Source organism: Phaenicophaeus curvirostris, chromosome 3 (assembly GCF_032191515.1).
Source record: "Phaenicophaeus curvirostris isolate KB17595 chromosome 3, BPBGC_Pcur_1.0, whole genome shotgun sequence".
NCBI lineage: Eukaryota > Metazoa > Chordata > Aves > Cuculiformes > Cuculidae > Phaenicophaeus > Phaenicophaeus curvirostris.
Genome location: NC_091394.1, coordinates 54,948,035 through 54,968,272, shown reverse-complemented (window position 1 = coordinate 54,968,272; position 20,238 = coordinate 54,948,035). Strand labels below are relative to the sequence as shown.

The 20,238-nt window shown below is 39.3% G+C and overlaps 1 protein-coding gene across 17 annotated transcripts in view; it reads right to left on the bottom strand.

Annotated features, from left to right (window-relative positions):
- The window catches only part of DTNA (dystrobrevin alpha), a 222,407-nt gene that overhangs the window by 44,377 nt on the left and 157,792 nt on the right, over positions 1 to 20,238 (bottom strand). For 9 of the 17 annotated variants that reach the window (XM_069854059.1, XM_069854058.1, XM_069854056.1 and 6 more), the window contains 7 exons: positions 18,990 to 19,075; positions 17,274 to 17,428; positions 14,625 to 14,730; positions 12,354 to 12,520; positions 9,862 to 9,986; positions 4,629 to 4,709; positions 2,744 to 2,833 (listed from right to left, as the gene is read on the bottom strand). In XM_069854059.1, coding sequence (XP_069710160.1) covers positions 2,744 to 2,833; positions 4,629 to 4,709; positions 9,862 to 9,986; positions 12,354 to 12,520; positions 14,625 to 14,730; positions 17,274 to 17,428; positions 18,990 to 19,075 — 810 coding nt within the window. Of the gene's footprint in view, positions 1 to 1,701; positions 1,885 to 2,743; positions 2,834 to 4,628; positions 4,710 to 9,861; positions 9,987 to 12,353; positions 12,521 to 14,624; positions 14,731 to 17,273; positions 17,429 to 18,989; positions 19,076 to 20,238 lie in introns of those variants that run through there. The other 8 variants (XM_069854061.1, XM_069854066.1, XM_069854063.1 and 5 more) reach the window with 2 other exon arrangements.

Sequence of the window (20,238 nt, the reverse complement as noted above, 5' to 3'; positions counted from 1 at the left end):
CATTGGTCTTTCTTGTTCTTCCATATCTTCCTATATTCTCCACATATACCCAAAAATACAGCTAATGCTTCAGATACTGTTCTGGCCATAGTGAGCTTCTCTGGGTTCTACCAACTAGAACAAACATTTTAAAAATATATTCCTGTTAAAATGAAACATTTTGTAAGATGCCAAAGAATGCTTTCCCATCCAAATTAAGAGGCAAAACCTCCAACTCTGAGCTGATGTCTACACAGAAATAAACCCAACAATACTGGTGTAAATGTTATACTCTCTTTAGTGCGTACCTGGCTACTAAACAACCGTATATATAAATCTTTCCCTTAGCAGGTAGAATATTTGTGATGAAATAAGGAGGATTCTTGTCTTGTTTTGAAAACAACACATGAAGGCAACATGTAGTTCAAGTCTACCACACTTCTTACAGATAAAAACATGGACAACAGCAGTAGGCAATGAAGTTAGCTGTCATCTAGAAATTTGGCCTAATCTCTTGTTATACCCAGGTAGAATAGCCAAATATTTTTAGCTTCTATGTGGAGTTGAAAAAAGGCACTAGATACTCCGAGCACTAAATACACCAGCACTAAATAAGACTCAGTTTATCCTTGGCTATGGGCATTTGACACCATAGTGTATTCTTTCTATCTATCATAGAATTGCCAAAAAATTTCAAGTTCATGAGAATGTGCTGCATCATTCCATTTATTCCAGTTTATGGCATATTTAGAGGAATTAAGTATATTAGCTGTGAGGAGTGGGCTGAGAAAAATGCAAAAAAAAATGTTCTGATTCATTTTATCCCACCGTAGCTCTATTATTTGATAGCATTTATAAAGAAAGAGAAAGAGATTGTATCCATTGCTATGGTAGCTAGGTACTTTAAGGCAGCACTGACAGACTGCAGCTGGGGAACACAAGAATCCAAATAAGGAAGAAAACATCAGTTCAGGATATGGAGTTATTCTTGACTGGACAGAAGTTTCTACACAGCTCAGTTTACCTGTTTTGACGTAACATATCCAGTTCATTGGGTTTACAAGGGCATTACCTATTCTGCAGCAATATTCCCTTGTTCTGCTGCCCTCTAGGTAATTGGAGATCACAGAGACAAATGTGAGATTAAAAACTGAATATTAGCTAGAGCAAAAAAAAATAGGACTTGTGGTTTTAATCACATATTAGCTGTCATCACAGAAAATGACTGTAATTTGGTATTTGGGAGAAGATCACAGCTTTTTGTTTCTTTTTTTCTAATATAAGTGCTTTAAAGTTGTTCTTGAGCTTGCATATAGAACATACATATTAGCTATCAAAGATTTTTTCTCTAATATGATTCTTCTTCCCTGTTCATTTACCTTTTTCACCCTTGAATCCAGAAATGAAGATGATATGTACTGAACATACAATATCATATCCATTTCCAGCAGCAGAAATGACTCGGTGTGCTGAATTCAGCATTTCCTGCTACAGGGAGAAACCATTTGCAAAAGGTTATGTTCTTCTGTGAAGGCAGATAGCTGAAATAAATAGCACGAGAATGCTAAAATGACAGTCTGTGCCAATTCTCCTTTGCATAAACATTGTAAAAACTTTCTTTAAAGCTATCTGAAAACCCTGGACTAGATTACAACACAAATTAAAGTAACCATAAGTTATCTGCAGTGAAAACACAGCCAGCAGAGCTTTTAGCTTTGATTACATTCAGCTAGAAATTTTACCCTGAGTTTGTACAATTTTTATTATAATATGAATCATGGAGCACTTTATAAAAAATCAGCACAATGACAAACAGAGCTGTCAAAATCTGTTTCTCTGATGTACGAGACGATGAGCTTCCACTAATGAGGCCTAATTTTCTCAGGCCAACAATAATAGTAAAACCTGAAAGAATGAATGAAGATACTGTTATTAGTCTAATACAGATTGCAGAACTTGGCATTTAGCAGAAAAGTCCCCCAGTCTTAGTACTATCTTACTGAATTATGGTTAATGCTCATGAACTAATCAAAAAAGAAAAAAAGAAAGGTCATTCTCCAACAGTAAAAGAAATGGGGAAACCGTTTGTATCCAACTGCGTATTTCTTTTATGCATAATTAAATAGGCTCTTCCTTTAGGTGACTAAGATGAGAGGGTATGCTGGAAAAAGGGTGCAGCCAGCAGAGGCATCAGTTCAAATCTGACACTAACTATGTAAATGGAGAGTCTTCATTAGATCAGCCTTTTCTGTGGCTATTTTGAAAAGCAAAGCAAAGGGGTCAGGGGAAGGTTATTGGCAAGCAGCACTAACTGCATAATGGTAACCACCAGCAGCAAGAGCCATGGAAGAGGAAGAAGAGGCTGGCTGTGAGACCTGGAGTGGTTTCCAGGCTCTTGTGTGAGCCTCTTTCATTCTTCAGTCAAGAAAGCTTCAGGCAAATCATACACAGACAATGAAACCATAAAGGTGTAGTTTTTTTGTTTTTTCAAAAGCAATGTTTCCAGCTTCCACTAGATACATTAATATCACTGCTACCCGAAAGGGTAAAATGAAAGATTTGTGTTGTGCAGAAGCAAGAGAAATTGGCAAAGCCCACAGCCAACAGGAAGTCTATTCAAAAGACTAATCAGAGCCACAGGAACCCCACAGCCCACCAGAGCCTTCCTTAAAGAATATTTTTAGTAGTTAAGCAGTATCTCTAATGATTTAGTGCACGAGCTACAGAACTATGGCAATTAGTGGGTTAGTGCTCTCATACTGACCGTGAATTGTTGTGAAGCTGATTTACATACAGCTTTATAAGAGAATGCTCATCAGCCACAGCACTGGCTGCATTTATACCCCCAAGTAACCTGAATGATTCAAACAATGAAACCTTGTTAATACCTGCAAAGGTATACACAGACAGCAGTGAGTTCAGAGTGGGTTGACTACAGTAAGTGTAATTTGCAACCATTTAAAAAGGATACTGACTTGACAGTTTGTATTTTTGGTTTTGAATAAAATATGCAAATTAAAATTATAAGAGACGAAAGGAAAAATAATGAGAATAAGCTGTCAATCACTTAATATCTTGCTAGGTCAATGAAACCAAAGTTACAAAATTTTTAATATACAAGCAATATAATTGCTTTACATATCAGGGTACTGTTAACTCTAAAAAAGCTAGAACTGACTGCTGCATCATGGAAAAGTTTTGTTGTATAAGGATGTCATTCTGTTAACTTGTAAGGAATTCTGGGTAACTACAGTTGAGGGGGGCAGTTATTGTATCCTGCCTTCAGCAGATTCCCCATTAAGGAGTTCTCCCTCTAGGAGAAAAGGATTTCTAATGGCTCAGGAATCATGCATGTTTAATCCTGACAGTTAATGACAGCCAGCTGAATTACTAAAGAACACAAAATTAAAATAATCAGGAATTTCTCATATGTAAAGAAAAACAGTCAGCACAGTAGACAGTGCTCTGACTGCTACTGCAGGTCTCTGGCCTAAATGGCAAAGCATACGTCTGTTGAATGAGCACAGGGACTTCTTGGGGATAAACAGAAACAACTGCTACACTCTTAAAAAGCCTTGCTCTTAATGGCCTGTCCTGCAGAGACCACAAATAAGATTATCCTGCCTTGCTCTGGCACATAAAATCCCATATACTCAAACAACATAAATGAATTTGCAGTCCCACTGTCTGTATAGGCAGAGGATCTGGTCTTGGGGATTGGCTTTTAAAAAGCATCTCAGTTCCACCCCAGAGGTACCCGCACTAAGATAACACCAAGAGCTTACAGTGTATAGCTACTGGTAAAAAAGTTCATAAATAAAAGTAGTGGTAAATCATCTTTACTCGGGCACTGAAGTGTGGTACACTGCAGGTTTGGTTTTGGTGTTAAGAAATGTAGGTTTGCATACCCAGAGATTACATTTGGTTATTTGGGAACGCTGAAGCACTGACACATACAGCAGCAACCAAGCAATGAAATGCACCCAAGGAAGACGTATCAGTCATCTTCCCATAAAAAGCAGAAAGTTACTTTTCTGCCACCTTCTCATCTATGTTCATTGGTAGACTTACATAGATTGGGTGAAACAGCTACCAAATGTTACACACACATTTTGGCTATACAGGCCAAAATACTGAGCCAACCATACACATTCAGCTGTAAGCACCTTTTCTTTGGGATTAATGTTTCTGACCACTCATCTCTAGTTTGTTTCCTAAAGGGTCACCTTATGCCAAAACTACTTCTCCTCTCTTGTAGCCCTTAACGAAAATCTCAATAAGGATGTCTTGCCATATCTTGCAAGTATGAACACATTTTCTCTTTGTTCATATCACATCTTGCAGTACAATGCCAGTAGGCAACGGCATGTCCTAGTTTCTCTTCCCACAGTGCTGCTACCTAATGGTTCCTCACCAACAGCCCATTTTCAGGCCCCGTGGGAGGGTGCATCAGTTGCATGTGACAGCACTTAGTGGGATGTAATGGTTCAAATGAGAATTGAAGTTCTGTGCTCTGTTGTGAGGAGTTTGGGGTGTGCTAAAGCCAGCTCTCCATCTAGATATCTTGGTATCAAATTAACCACGACATTTTCTGCTCATATGTTAATTTTATTATTTTATTTTTAACTTATATTAGAGTAAGAACTCACCTTCTGTTTGCAAAAGGACTTCCTGAGGGAACAGAGTGGGAGAAGAGTGTGTCGTTCATGCTGGTTACAGGTCGGGGAGGCCTAGAAGAAGGCAAAATATCCAGTTGTATTAAATTGCACAAAAGAAAACTCATCATCAGCAGTATTTACAGGGAATTAATTTATTCTTGATTGAAGTAACATTACTACTGACATACTGTGCTTTAACTAGCAATGGTTCCAAATTAAAGATGCTGTTCTTTTAAGCCGAAGTTGATAAAACCACACTGTTACTTAGGGAAGGAAATAATGCTTTTGTGTGCTTTGAGGTGAGTTTTAAGCAACTGTATTGCTTTCCCACCCCTGTTTTGGCAAAATAACCACTGTGTCATTTTTTCTTTCCACTAGTCCAGGGTGCAGTGACTGCTTCCAAACAGCCAGGCCAAGCACGATTAGCAGGTTTGCTCTGACAGCACAGAGGTCGGCAGGATAACTGCTGTTAAATTACACATCTTTTCATAAGTTATCCCTAGTGCTAAGCTCCATGCTACCATATCCACATAGTGACCACAGTGTACCCATAGCACTCAGTATCCCATAAAATACATGTAGTGCTAAACTGCAAAGCTTTTCAGCAGGTATACCAAACCCCCAAATCAAAATTTAAAATAAGTATCTAGTTTCAGAGGAGCCATTAATAATGATGGGTTTTATTATATTCTTTATTTCCTGCTCTTACTAAAAATGAAATGAGAAGGAATATTTCCTCTTTATTTTCTTCTATTGTCTACTCTTAAAAAATATTTTGTGCATTATTTTTCCTTCTGTACCCATTAAGGAGAAATTTCCACTTCTTAATGGACTACTTGTGCATCATCGGGCAAAAGATATAGAAACTCTGGAAAAACTAAAAAATATGCTATTAAAATCACAATGTCTTCAATCAGATATAAGCAGATCCTGAAGCCATATATAATTCAGACTTCAAACTGCCTGTATTTCAAGTTGATTAATATCCCCTTTAAGTTCTGTGGAAGACCTGCCTTGCTTTCTGAATTTTGCAAATCAAAATATAGTAGCCATCTGCAAAATATTCACTGGACACTAGCTGGTCAACCAAACCATTTTTAAGAAATTAAGAAAGCCAGTTCTGCACAAAAGTGAACTATTACTATATGATTTCTTTCTTACTATAAAACTGTTAGAAAACAAGCATAGATGTGGTCTTTGACAAGCCCAACAGGATTTATCAGCATTTAAACACCACATCGACTTTAAGAAGTTCAAAGCTGCAAACAGGAAGATGTAGGATTTGGCATGTTATTTATTTATATGAAAATATAGTTTCAGCTTAAAACTGTGCCAGCAGCTGCACATAAAAATCTCCAGTTCTGGCCAGTCATTAATTTGAGAAGTAACACCATGGTGCTCTACATACTTATGGAGACATGTTTTAATATTATTTTTCATGGACTCTTTCAACAGAGCTAGGAAAAGCCTGGATGAGGTCACGATCAGAGACAATCCACTGGAAAGCTCATTGTGGTAGGAGTCTTTAAACACGGAGCAAACTTCGAGAGAATACTTCAAAACTAATTTTATTTAATGGCTAAGCAACAGGTATTTTGTTGCCTGGGAATAATGAACTGGTAATTGATAAAGGAGAAATAGTTCACACCAACTACATGGGACTACTCCATTTTTCCTTTTTTTCCCAATGCAATCACTGTCCAGTGATCACATTAAAAAACTAATAGGGCACAGGCTATGGTTTCTGAAAGATGATTCCAACCCTGGCCTGTGGAGTCCTGAACAGCAGAGGAGAAGGGAGGAGAGGCTGGTTCTCAATGCCATCCCAGAGAACAAGGCAGGAGGAGTGCTACCTCGGCAAAGGCTGGGCTCTGCTTTGCCTGGCATCTAATCCACCTCTGACGACTTAGAAGTAGATGTGCTTCATCCATAGACTTCAGCAGATCACCACATACACACTTCAGGTTTATGTCTTCTCTAAGCTTTACCTCAAAATGAGAGTGGAAGGGAAAGTTTCTAACCCCTAAAAGAACTAAAGAGCTCTTCCCTTTCACTACCTCTGTATTCAAAGACAATAATTTATTTGGTTCTGGACTCTGATAAAAAGTTAAGTATTGGTAATAAAGACATTAATGCATTTTTTCCAAGCTTTTTTCCTCCAATAAGTGTACTAAAGAAGAAAAATACTCACCAAGTATCTCTTTTGCAGCCAAAATGAAATAGAAAAGAGATAATTAATTAAATTGCCAGTTTAATGTACCTATGATCTAAGTAGTGCATTGGACTTATTCCATTCTTATGACCCTAATTCTGCAAAAACCATCAGAGCCTCTACGCGTAAAATGTCAGATGGTATTAACATAGAGAGTTAATCATGTACAATTCCAAGGCTTTGCTAAGGTTTTGTCATTAGCATCAGTTTGTCAATTCCTATAGGAAGAAAACTACTATTAAACTAATCTGAGCTTTCCCAATGCAAGTTTCTTAAAGGCTGATGGCCACTATCCCATTCCTCAGGTTCAGCTTTTATATCAAATGAATGTTCAAACATTTGAATACAGCTGAATGATGTGATAGGACAAGAACAGCAGACTTTAAGGTAAAGCAAAGGAAAACTGACTATGAATCTGTGTCTTTATGAGATTATTTCTAAACCTGTAGAAGTGACTGATTAAGCCGCCTAATAGAAGTGAGATGATGATACTCAACTTTCCTCAAGGAGGCAGAAAACACTTAATACTATTGACATATACTATGCAATAAGTGCACATTATGTTAAAACACATACCCAAAGTAATAAACCAAATCAACTAAGAGCAATCTTCCAAAGTGTTTCATGTGCTCTTCACACTGATGTCAAAAATAATGCTACCATGGGCTTAGACGGAAATGAAGTCCGACCAGTGCAGAACGCATTTGCAAATCCCTCCATAATTCACTGCCCATGCCATTTGTCATCTCTGCATTGTCGCATTTCTTTTTTGTTGCAAATCATATGTATGTGTTTCCTGCTTAACCAAAAATTTTGTGTGGCACCAGTAAAACAGAAAAACTATGCTGTCTTTCTGTCTAGTAAAGTTCTTTCTAGTTCTTCCACTCAAAGGTGGAAGAACGATGAAAAGGAAAGGCTGTATAATAATGCAGAGATTACGTGTCCCCATTTAAGCTAGAAGCTAAGAAAAGGATATTGTTTTGTTGCCAAGATTCTTCCATTAAAAGCACATATAAGCCCCTCTTGCCTGGATTCCTTCCCAGAGCTGTTTCTTTCAACTTCCATTATGTTTAAAAATAAAAATCACATCAGCGAGAAGATATTCTCAATGAGGTACTGTAGCATATCTCTCCCCTCAGTTAATTTATGTGAATTATGCTGTAGAGCATGCTGCCTCCACAACTTACAGGTTTTTCACTCATGTATCATTATAACCAATATATATTGCCAAGCTATATTACCTTCAATCTATGAATAAAGAGAAACTCTATCATAAAACAAAATAGATGGTGGTTCACTCTCATATCCAATCATCCTAAATTATGTCTGTGCAGTTAGGAAGATGGGAAGATGTTAATTTCACAGCAAAGACTTGGAACAGAGCCTACTCAGTTATGGTACCTTCCCCTTGCCTTGCCTAAATGCACTTCATCCATTCACAATAACCCAGTTTTCACTACCTGTTATCTTCTGACATATCCCCAGGCTTCTGAGGGCCTCCAGTCAACAGGGAACAGAGGCTTCTCTTTCAGTTTCATGCTCTCTGTCTCTTTCCATTTCTCTTAAGGATGGCCAAAATCTGCCCTGTGAAATTATCGCTGACTGACATTAGAGCTCAGCTTTTATACCATGTACAGCGGTGGGGCAGCTCAGCAGATCCAACTCTGGATGATTTCTTCTAAAGAACATCCTTCCATTACACCTACATAAAGAGGTATATGGGTTTTAACTGACAGTCAAGCATAACAGGGATTTGGCACTATGTATCTGTCAGAGGCGCCTTGTGTCTGAAGAGCAGAGCACTTCCTATGCCTTGAAAAAGTTCTGCTGTAAGTACACAAGTAGGACCATTGGCGTGATTTATCCATTAAATATCAGGCGGGTTCGATGAACTCTTGAGGTGTCACAGTCCTCATTGGCCTGTATTCACTTGTCCTTAAAGATGCTACGTACAGATTCACTGCTGACAAAAGTAAATACGTATAATAATTACAGACCGGGATAGATCCAGCAGCCAGTAACAAGGACATGCAGCACGCAAACAGAATTTTAATAGCTGCTGCCTGAAAGGCTTCAGTTAGGGCCCCTGGGAAGGTAGTTAAGAAAGGTCTTTTCTTCAGACATATACCAGAACAAGAGAACTACTTTAGAGACAGTATCTTTGGAATATTTTTTCCAAGGTAATTTCTTTGCAACTTTCTTCCAACCAGTGCCTTAATTTTTCCCAGAAACTGTAACTTTTTTTCTTTTTTAAGGACTCAGGAAGCAAAGGTAATACCACCTGATAAATGAGAACATCTAATCAACTGCCACTATGGACAGTGGACATAGTTTAGGAAAAAAAAACCTCTAAAGTGATTATTTCCCTACCCTGCACAAATACATTTTCTCCCTGCTTTGAATTTCTTGATTCCAGTAGAGAAAAAGTAGTTACACAAACTACTATATCAAAAAAAACCTTTTCTTTCCCAAAATATCAAAATGTAAAGATAGCAGAACCTTTTGACTTGGCAGTAAAAGACACAACTCTTACACAGAATCATGTAGCTAGTCTTCAGGGCTGCATGAAGCCACAGCCCCAACAGTCAGTGAACTCTGACACCGATTTCAACAAAACTGGTAGGACTTCACTTTTCCCTAGTGCTTCATGTCAAGACACACCTGTGATACACTGAAGTTCAGAGTCTCTAGATGACAAAACCTATGTTCTCAGCATGAACATATCCCAAAGTGCTGAAACTCTGTATCAGGTATGTCTTGAGGAGAATGGAGACATACAAACACCAAGCCCCATTACTTGATTACGTGCATCTACCCACCGACTTTCAAGTGAAGTCATACCAGAAGAAAATTTTTATACTAAATACTCCTATCAGCAAATTTGCACTTGCGATGCATTGAGCTCAATGCGCCACAGCTGCCTTCTGTTTCGTTCAGAGCTATAGTATCTACACTCTGTGCAAGCAACTCCTACAACAAAGCTTACTTTCTCTACAGCACACAGATACTTACACAATATGAGCCAGGTTTAGAGGTTTTTCAGGCTGGTCAGGGAACATTGGGTGCAAAGGTTCACGGCTGGAAGCACAGCTTAAAGACTTGCTAAGTGCATTAGTTAGCTTCTTAGCAGGTGATTTCTGGGAGGAACAAGGAAGGTAGAGGTAATCTGGACAAGCAAGGTGCATACTGTTTCTGCTATAGGAAGCACAAAACAACAGGAAGCTCTATGGATCAACAGATATCCCCCTTACCCTCCTCCCGCTCCGAGAGTCCAGTAAAGCAAAGACTGCTCAGCTTGGAGGAAAGATTACTTTCACCTTCAGGGGCCTTTAGAGTAGGCTTGAGGGCGTGTATCTATAAGGACAGATGCAGTTGCCATAGCATTTTTGCAATACTGTACTAAGGTAATATTGAATGAAAGACCACATAAAGTGTTGCCTGGACTGGAGCTGGCTTGTGCCTCATCAGCTTGGGGTGCAAGCAGAACAAACCTGTGCATGCCTGTCCATATAGATATGCCGTACGGGACAGTTTCCTACCTAAACTGTGGGCCAGGCAGGAGGCTGCTATTTTATTCTCTTTGCTAGTATTTCCCTCCACAGCTCCAGCACCCTGCACTATTTAGCTGCTGTTATGAAGCTCGCTGTGGCTGCTGCAGCCCCTGCCACGATGGGGAACAGGAAATTTCAGACACACGTATGGCAGGAATTGCCTCTTCATGGCGACAGCACACCAGAAGAGGCTGATGTATTGTCACTATCCCCAAAAGATGGGGAGGCTCTGCACTAGAAGCTTGCTTTTCACCCTGAAATCCCATCAGTGAGTCTGAAAAAAAAGAATAATTAATAATTTCTGCTTTCTAGTTTTGTTTGGACACTCTTTGCAGTTGAATACTTTTCTAAGGAAGGGCTCAGAGATCTAGGGTGAGAGATTCTCAAGGAATCCAACCCACCTCTCTGTGATTCAGCTTCTCTGCCAGTAAAACAGAGGTAGCCACCCTTACACTTCTGCCAAAACACAACTCTACATGCACAAATTTAAAAATCTTTCAGGAAATTTACAGGAGTGGTATTGTATTTGTGCACACACATCCTGCATCGACTTATGACTGCAATCAAGATAATAATGAAATACTTCTATAACAGAAATTCAACCTAAATACGTAAAGTTCATGTTTATGAACTGAAATATGCAAAGTTCAGGCTTTTTCTCTTTCGTTATAAATAGGACTTCACTCTGAATTGAGAACAGTTGTGTTCCACTGCACCCATGAACACCTTTAATGTGCATGTGGAGCTCAATAGGGATGCTTTATGGAGAATGCTAACCAGGTTTGAACAAATGCTAATGAACGCAACAGAAAGGCAATTTCAAACTTGAAGCAAAACATTTATTTCTGACAAGGAAACATTTGAAACCACTAGGCATGTAGTCATGTTTTTGTCTTCTGCTGAGTAGAAATCTTAAGTTTTCCAATTACTTCCTACCTATAATTACAGCTCCCTAGCTACAGCAAAACATGATTTGATGGCACAAATTACTATTAGGAATGGAGTCAGAGCCACGTAGTGGGCGCTCTCCTCTTCAGAGATAAAACTCAAGCAATTTGTGTCTATGCAACAAGCAGCAATTAGGACCCACAAAAACAATTACAGACCCAGATCTCCTGGGAGGCAGCACAGGGCTGTATGACTGGCATACAGAGTAAGCCATGTCAAATTTAACCCTTCCTTGCTTCAATGCTATCTGCATCGGGTTTTTTTTTTAATATTAATATGCTTTGTAATATTTGAGATTAGTCAGGATTTTCCTGTTGGTCTCTGGATTTGAACCCTGAAGGATGGGGATGCTCCCTGACCCAGGACTTCTGTTGGGACTTTGCTCCAGTCCATGGAGAGCTTTTCCCCAAGGTCTGATGCCCTTTACAGAAGGTTAATGTAGCTGTTCATACTTCTCTTTCAGCTTAGAAACAATATTCTAATTATTTTGTTCAACAACTAAAAGACTGAAGTGTGTTTTTCTACAGTCAACACTACTGTGGATCTAATCCTGTGATGATGCTCTACAGTGCCAGGACCATCCCAAATGCTACGCATATGCTGCAGCCACTCAACTGAAAATATTGATGAATGAGCATTAAGTATTCATTACTTCATTCACATGTAGCCAAACAGAGCAAGCCATTGATGATTTTACCGTGAGTCCTGTGGGAACGGGAGAAGCTGCTGTGCACCTGGTGCCCTGCTGCCAACCCATCCTGCACTGCCCTCCCCGCACACACCCTCACAGGTGCCCCAGATCCTCACCCAGAAAAGACCATTCCCACCTCCGTGCTCTCCCGATGGCTCCCAAGGCTGGAGCCTCCCTGATGGAGTCGCCGATCCAAACCAGCAGCCCAGCTCCTGGCCTGCCCGTGCCGGATGACTGCCTGGAGCTGCAGCCGGGTGCTTCTCTGCCAGCTGGAGGGCAAAGCAGTCTGCAGTGAGACGCGAGCCTTCCCTTACCCATGACGTGTACTCTTTCATTTGGTGCTGGTTGCTGTGGGAACCGCTGGCATGGCCCCTCCAGAAGCAGTCCTGACAGAGCTGGTAATTGTGACACTGCTGGCAGCGGTAGCGAAACCCCATCATGCTCTCGCTGTGGCAGTAGGAACACTCGACAGGGTGGAAGACTGCAGAGGAGAAAGAAATGCTGAGCCGCAAACCAAAGCAGAGACCCCCAGCAAAAGTTTACTGACAAAGCCTCAAATGGAAGGGTGACTCTGTTTGTTTCTAGCAATCTGCAGCATCGGATGCTGCCCGCAGCTTTGGCCTATGAAAACTTGAGTAGCCACCCAGCAACCTGTGCTGAGCCATGGGCAATGCTTCCTAAATTGGGCCTCAAACCCTCCAACATTTCTAAGCTGATACCTGCACCTCCGTCTCATAGCAGCAAAAATTGTGTTCAGTGTCTAAAAGAATACATGATTCAGAAGAAATTCATACATGGGAAAAGTCACTGCATCCTTCAGCTGTGCCACTGGAGGAAGCTAAATGTTTGGCTGGGCTGTGAGGAGTTAAAGGCTGAGCCTCAGAGGAAAAGGCAAACTCAGCTGTCTGATTACTGGAAGCAAAAAAATGTACTTAGGCTTGTAATTGTCTCTTAATTACTGCTGTCTCATCTGTACAACTGGTGTTGTTTAGGTACCTATATATGGTGTTGAACAAAACTTTGGATGCCCAGATATGGAAAGTTGGTGATAGAAGGTACCCATGTGGTCCTGTTCCTTATTCCGCTCAGAAGCTGAGTGTAGTGAGAATTCAAGTCACTAAGCACACTAAGGCACCAAACACAACATTAGGAAGCCCCTTCCTGGCAATACTGCAACACGCCATTGTTCCCAGGCACTTTCTGCTCTTCTATTGCAAGGTTCAGTCTGATTTGGATTAGTGCTGAGTGTTTCAAGGTTTTAATTCTTTGTCAGAATTTTGCAGCAGGAAAAGTTAGTGCTCTAGGCTGGGGAACAGTGTGAAGCTGGCGAGAGACAAGGATGGATGACAAGAGCATGAAGAAGGTGGGGCAGATACGTGGCTCTGTAGCCAAGATGAACCTGGGAACTTCACCTTATCCTCTTTGGGGCCTTTAAGTGGAAAAAGCATTTATTTAGTACAAGAATACATAAACCTTCACCCTTCTCTTCTTACACCAAAAAACGGCTGCACCCCTCTTCCTGCCAGCCATTCTCCAGTCCCATTTTCTTGTAGGAAATATGGTATAAATGTTTTTATTCCTCAACAGTACAAGTATATAAATGATCTTTCTTGTCTTGTCTTTTTTTTCGTATTTAATATTGGTGGTGCTGGTCCTTATGTACAGCAGAAGGAGGCTGCTTTGGAGCTGGGGAACTCTTCCAGAACTCCATGAGGAACCGTACAGAGTTTGTGGGCTACAATTTGTTGGTGTAGACAGTGCGATGGGATGCAATGGTTCTCCATCTCTGTCCCTCCACTTTCAGTGTAGCAGCACCTTCTATAGAAACAGAATACGAAGACTTCGGCTAGAAGAATACATTTGTGAGTCTGTGAACTTTTCCACAGGTGCTCAAAAACTTGGAAGGCTGAAGAAGAAGTTACCATCCAGGGACACGCAACACAAACTCTGCAATAATCACATGAATGATTATTGGTCCCTTCATGCCTTAATATCTGTGATCTCTCCATTTTGGGGAAAGACAACCCTTGACGAGAAAGAGGCATCTCACAGTTAAATCTTCGTCATCCACACGAGTAGAGGATAAGGACAAATCGAGAACTTCCTTGCTCTTTTTCAGAGTGTATTGTCTGGCAATGTAGCTTAGGAGGAGATCCTTCATCAAAACCTTTTGGCCTGTATTTTGCACTACACTAGGCATCTCCAGCCAAGAATACTGCATGAACGGAAACTGACAAGCTGTTCCTTCTCTGCTGCTAGATGTCATAGCTAATAGATGTTGTAGCCTTGATAGTTCACCAAATGTAATTATGTGAATGGACCAAGTCCCATCGCTCTTTGTTTATCCAGAGCACAGGAGGAGAGGATGTGATCAGGATAATTTCCTAAGCATAGCAAAAATTAAGCTACATTCTTGGCCCAACAATCAACAGGATTCTTCAAATATTTTACCAGTGACTGTAAAAACGGCACATTGAGTCAACGAACCCAGTACAGTAGCTCCTACAAAGCCATCTACAGAGTGAGAAAATCATCACACAAAAGTTTACTCTTGCAACTCTCTTTTGGCAGAAGTTCTTACTTACCATTTTCAACATTTGCCAGTCGATGCAGAAGTGGTAACCACACTAGACACTGTGGTGGGGGATCAGACATGAGAGTATCCAAGAAAGTGTTTAATGTGACTTTTTTCTGCTCAAACAAGCAAACAAACATGCACAAAGAATAAATAATTAGACATATTAAAAAAATTTTATCTCATGCCTACAGAAACACTTTGGAACAAAGCAATATAACTTTACTGACAATTTCATGACGGTCACTGATTTTAAGGATTAGAGAGAGCTGTGTCTCTTAAAAGGACCGGACCAGTTTCTACAAATTTTAAAAGGCATATTCTCCTCCAGCAGATTTTTTCAGCTGCTGGGAAGTTGAAACTGAAAGCTGTTTTCTAAATATATGCTATATGCAGATGGAGTCTAGGTTTGTGGAATAACACTTAGCCAAGTGCTAAGAAAACTAAGTTAGTGTCTGTCTTTTTAGTTTGGGATAAAAAAAGAGAAATAAGAAGTATTTTTTATAATGCAGTATAACTTTATATTTAATCTGCCCGTGGGGGAAAGTGGTGGCTATAAAACTCCCTTTAAAGCCGCAGATTTGTATTCTGAAACATTAAGTTACTTGCTCTGGCATTTCTGTTCCATAAATTTGCTGATGAGAAAACACTGTTGTTTCTGTTTTGAATAGCCATTCAATCTAGCAGTGGTTCACAGACGAAGGAAGATACATGATTTGATTAAGTAAACAAGTACAATAGGGAATAATAAAACATTTCTGCAACAGGAAAAATTCTTTCAGATGCAAACTGAAATGGATTTGACACCATGAGCAGAAGATCATTCCCAGAAGTTTTTCTTTCCCTGAAACTGAGGAATCAGTGTATCAGGGGGCTGAAAGACTTCTGTTGAGCAAAAGTGACCCATACTGAAAATAACAAGAAAGAGTGCCAAACTTATCCCAAGGTATCAACTTTTCATAACACTAAATGCAATATGAGAGAGTGAAAGAACAACCCATGGTGTGACTAAGACTGTGGCTATCATTTATTATCATACCATAGGAATATGTTGTTTTGAGTCTCATTACAAAACTCTGGTTCATCCCTAGTGAAGATGTAATGAAAATGACATAAAGTGAATTTAAGTGAATTATTAGAGTAGATTTACAAAAGCACTCGACTGCCTACAAGTGCAAACCAACAGCTGTGTAAATCTGCGGTGCACCTACATCAGTAGCTCTAACTTAAATGTAGTAGTACTCCCTAGCTTAAATGGAGATTGTGCACTAAACCATCTAATGCGTATTTGGAGACTTCATTTCTTAAGGTACCTTAGTACAGCTGGTCCACTCATTTGGAAACAATGTCAATGCAAGTGTCACTTCTGTTTAGATAGAAAGTGAGGCCCGAATGACATTTTTTTCAAAGAAAAAAAATGCTCGTTGGTCTTTAATAATGCCATGTCCAACATAAAAAGCTTGAATGCCCTGTTGCCATGCAAGAACACTCTTACTATTTTAACACAAAACTACCAAAAAGTCACTTCACTATGTAAATTCCTCAATATAAGAGGAAACGCTGTCTTAAGCCTCCCTCTGTGAAACAAGACTAGATTCACATACGCAAATCTTATGATTTAAAATTATTTGGGAGATGATTCAATAAATGAATTTCAATAATGCCTTTCAGTTGATTGGAGTGCATACTGAATAGTGATGAAATTGAGGGAGAACAAAAAACAAGACTCTATTTGCATGAAAATGACACTAGTCCTGCTCCACTCAATTTATTTGTTCAATAGTATTCAGTTAGCAAAAGGAGAAATAAAGAGAAGGAAGGAAAATACCGCTTTATTTCTAACATTTTCCCAGTTTCAGCACCTTCCCTTACTTTGTATTTACAGAATTATACAATATGATGTGTGGCAGAGCCAGAGGAGTTCTCTTTCTCTGCTGGAGAAGTGGACAACCAGCTCCAATTATGGGACCTTTTGAAGTGCTGATATTAGCTGCAGGCAACATATTCCATTCAGCGCATCTACAAAGTCTGGTGAGTTGTGGAAAAATCTTGTCTTTTCTTCAGGATAAATTAATTGCTTTCCCGACCCTAATTCATTGATGATATCTGCAAGAGACTAGGGATTTTCTAATACCTACCAACTCCCATTTTCAATAAAAGTTTAATACAATTTTCTACTCACTCATAAACTTCCTGTGTATGTACACGTCACTTGAAAAACATGCAGTTTAATTTTCTGGTGAAAGCTCAGCTTTACATGAAGAAGTCGGTGTCTCATATATGCTTGTTGCAGCAATTAACTGCAGTAGAGGACTGCATGTCTTGATGCATTTATGTTACCTAAATGTATCTATTATAACTTAGGTGCTTAAATTAGGATATTAGTTTCCTCGGGTTCCCTAATTAGGAACATGTAAGGTAAAATTCTGCTCTGAATCACTTTTTGACTAAGCTTTTCTCTCCTCCATGGTTATTCGGGGAACTTAATAACTTCCTACCACCTAACCTACATGCTAGAAATTAGCAAAGTGAACCTCCCCTCTACTCAGCCATGTGCTTTCAGGGCGAATATACACATATGTATAAGAAAGGAAGAAAGTCTCAACCTGCTCAGAGTGTGAATGGAATCCTGTGTCTAGGATGCTCACTGTTCATTTACCTGTTGCGAGAAACAGGATTTTGCTGATTGCTCAGTATAACCAAATGAAGGCCCTTCAAAAACAGCCGTAGGCAGCTTGAGAACCTCCCGCAGAAACATGTCGTATCTGCCATAAATCATCACTCCACTGGAGTCGGAAATCATTGAGAAAATATCTGAGGGTGGTGGGGAAGACAAGAAAAGGACACAACAAAATCAGTGAGAGTTGCAGATTTGCTCGAAATTCAGTAACATCTGATTTGAACCAGAAGCCCTAAACATCAAGTTCTGTTTATGGAAACCTCCACTACTACTGTATTTTTGGTTTGAATCCTTGTCAACAGAAAAGAGAGAGAATGATTTACATATAAAAACGTAGCTGGTTTTGATATTGAAGTGTTTCTGCTGCTTTTCATCACACGTGGTCATTTTTTTAAGCAAAGTTCGATGCACGGCACAAGGCAGTAATTTAATCACATAAGAAGGATCAAATTTGACAAGATATACATCAGCTTTTTGCCTACTGCCAGTGTACCATGTCAAATCTAAATCTTGACAATGAGTTCACTAAGTCATTTAATATTGTTTTGGACACAGAAAGCTCTGGAGGTCTTCCAAATGCATTACTTTTCACTCTTCTCCATTTTTTCTTTTTTGTTCATGTGTAAAAATATCAGTTTTATTATTCCAGAGGTGCACGTTTCTCAGTTTTTACTTTTCCCCTTGTTTAAAATTATCCTAAACTTAGCAGGGGATCATAGACTAAGCAACATTTATCATTTTTCAGGCTGTCATAACAGCTGCTTCATTTCTAAGAATCTGGAAGGGAAATTCTGACAACAGGACACTGGGACTACTGACCCAAAAAATCAGCATTGTACTCCAGCCTTCCACTGGATAGACTCTGCTCCTGTTTTTAAAGCAGTCTAGGGAACAAAGTGTTCAATGTAAAACAGTGTTAGATTTTTATTTTAAGTTCAGTCTGTATTTGAGTTTCTACACAGAAATGATGTATTAATAAATGGCACCAAATTTGGAAGACTAAATGAACACCTGGGATTTCTTCTTGTCTATTCTAACAGTCAACAATTTGTAAACTCAATTTTCCTTGGCTGTGATAGAAGGCTCAGCGGAAACAGAAGGTTGACATTAATTCTTTGGTCATAAAGGCTGGAAAACGATTTTTTTGGACCGAAGCTACAGACATCACAGCACTAAACAGAAAGACTTTCATTGCAGCTACAAGTAAACCATGCCCTGGCTGTTGGAGAACTGGGAATAAGCCCTGTAAAATGAGAATCTGTTCTCTAAAATCGATGGAATTAGTATGTGCCCTGAGGGAAGAAATATAAATAGTGCATAAATATATCGCACTTCTGCATGTGAAATAGTGATACTATTACCACATCAGAGATATTATTAAAGTCTGAAGAAATTGCTAGATGATGCTTCATGATGTTAAACGTTTGAGACACCTGTATTCTGAATTCAATCATCCCAAAGAAAAAAAATCTAAAAATCAGAACCTTGATATACGCGATGTGGCTTTGAAACTATGAAGTCCGGTGTGTTCAATCAAACATTCAGCTGGATTTACTTTGAGATACATACAGTGCAAATCCAAAACCCAGCAGAGAAACTATAATGTATCCTAATTCCCCCTTTTCCTACCTGCATTGTTACTTCTTCAGGTACAACAATCATTAACAGGTCAAATGTGTCATCCAAAACACTTACATCTTAATTTGTCCATGATCTTCCCCCCACAAAGAGTTGCCAAGGCCATTTTGACAGCAAAAACGGAAATTTTACCATGTCCTTCCCTGTTCAAAAGTAGAAAGTATATATGTTTCAAACATCCATTTTGTAATATGGACCTCTTTCAATTTAAAATATATATCATTGACATGACACACTGTAAGGCACACTATACGTGGATTGACATAAAAAGAAACAAGACTTTTAAAATCAAAGTTTGTTTTGCGGGAATACACATCAGTACATTGTTCTGTAAAGATTTCAGAACAGACTTATTAGGTATATGAAGCTTGGTATTAAACTTTTTATCTCATTATACATTAAGGTGATGATTATTACTGCTATTTGTGCCACAGTAGCACTGGAAGGTACCTATCACTCTCATGGTCTCCCTATCCTAAGTGCACTGTCCCTAGAAGATTGCAGATACATACAAAATCAACACTGGGAACAAAAGTGAAAAGCAGAAAGGTCTCTCACAACTGCAGAAGCTGCATATTCTATCTCTTAATAAGTCCTGACAACTGCCTTTTAAATAACACACTTGACCCACCCTGAAAGATGGTGAAAAATAGGGAATAAACCTGCATCCAGAATGAGCAAAGGACGTTGTTGTGATACGTAGAAGATTCATCCCTGGTTTATTCAAGTTGAGGTTATGCCTTCACTTTCAATTTAAAACGTATAACGCTATTAAATCCCAAATGCATACAGGAGAAAGTCTTGGGGCAAAAAGACTTATTTTTTTCTGTAAATCCACTTTCAAGTAAAAAATAAAAGACTTTCTTTTCTCCCTGGAATGATCAGAACATACACTGTACTCTCAGGACGCAGTGTTCACCTTTAGCACACTGCCGACTTTTCCTTCAACTGTCTTGAAGTATGCAAAGGCTTAACTTTATTGCTTTTCTTCCTATCCTCGTCCTCCCTCTACAGTCATGATGGTCCCCAGTGACTACCTGCCGTTACAGAAACCTTGGTATATTTGAGCAGCCTGAGTCATACATGACTTCACACACTGTAAGGCACTCTTAGCTCCTAAAATACCTGTCTCCCCCAGTTTAGACAAAACTAAATCCAGTGTTGACAGGAATGGCAGAAAAAAAAATGCTGTAATGTTCTGTCCTTTCCCAAAGATAAGAATAAACATGCTTTCTAAGTTCATCTGCTTTTTAATGTTCATTATTTTTGGAATCCAAACGGTGAAACGTGATTTTTCTTGGAACTC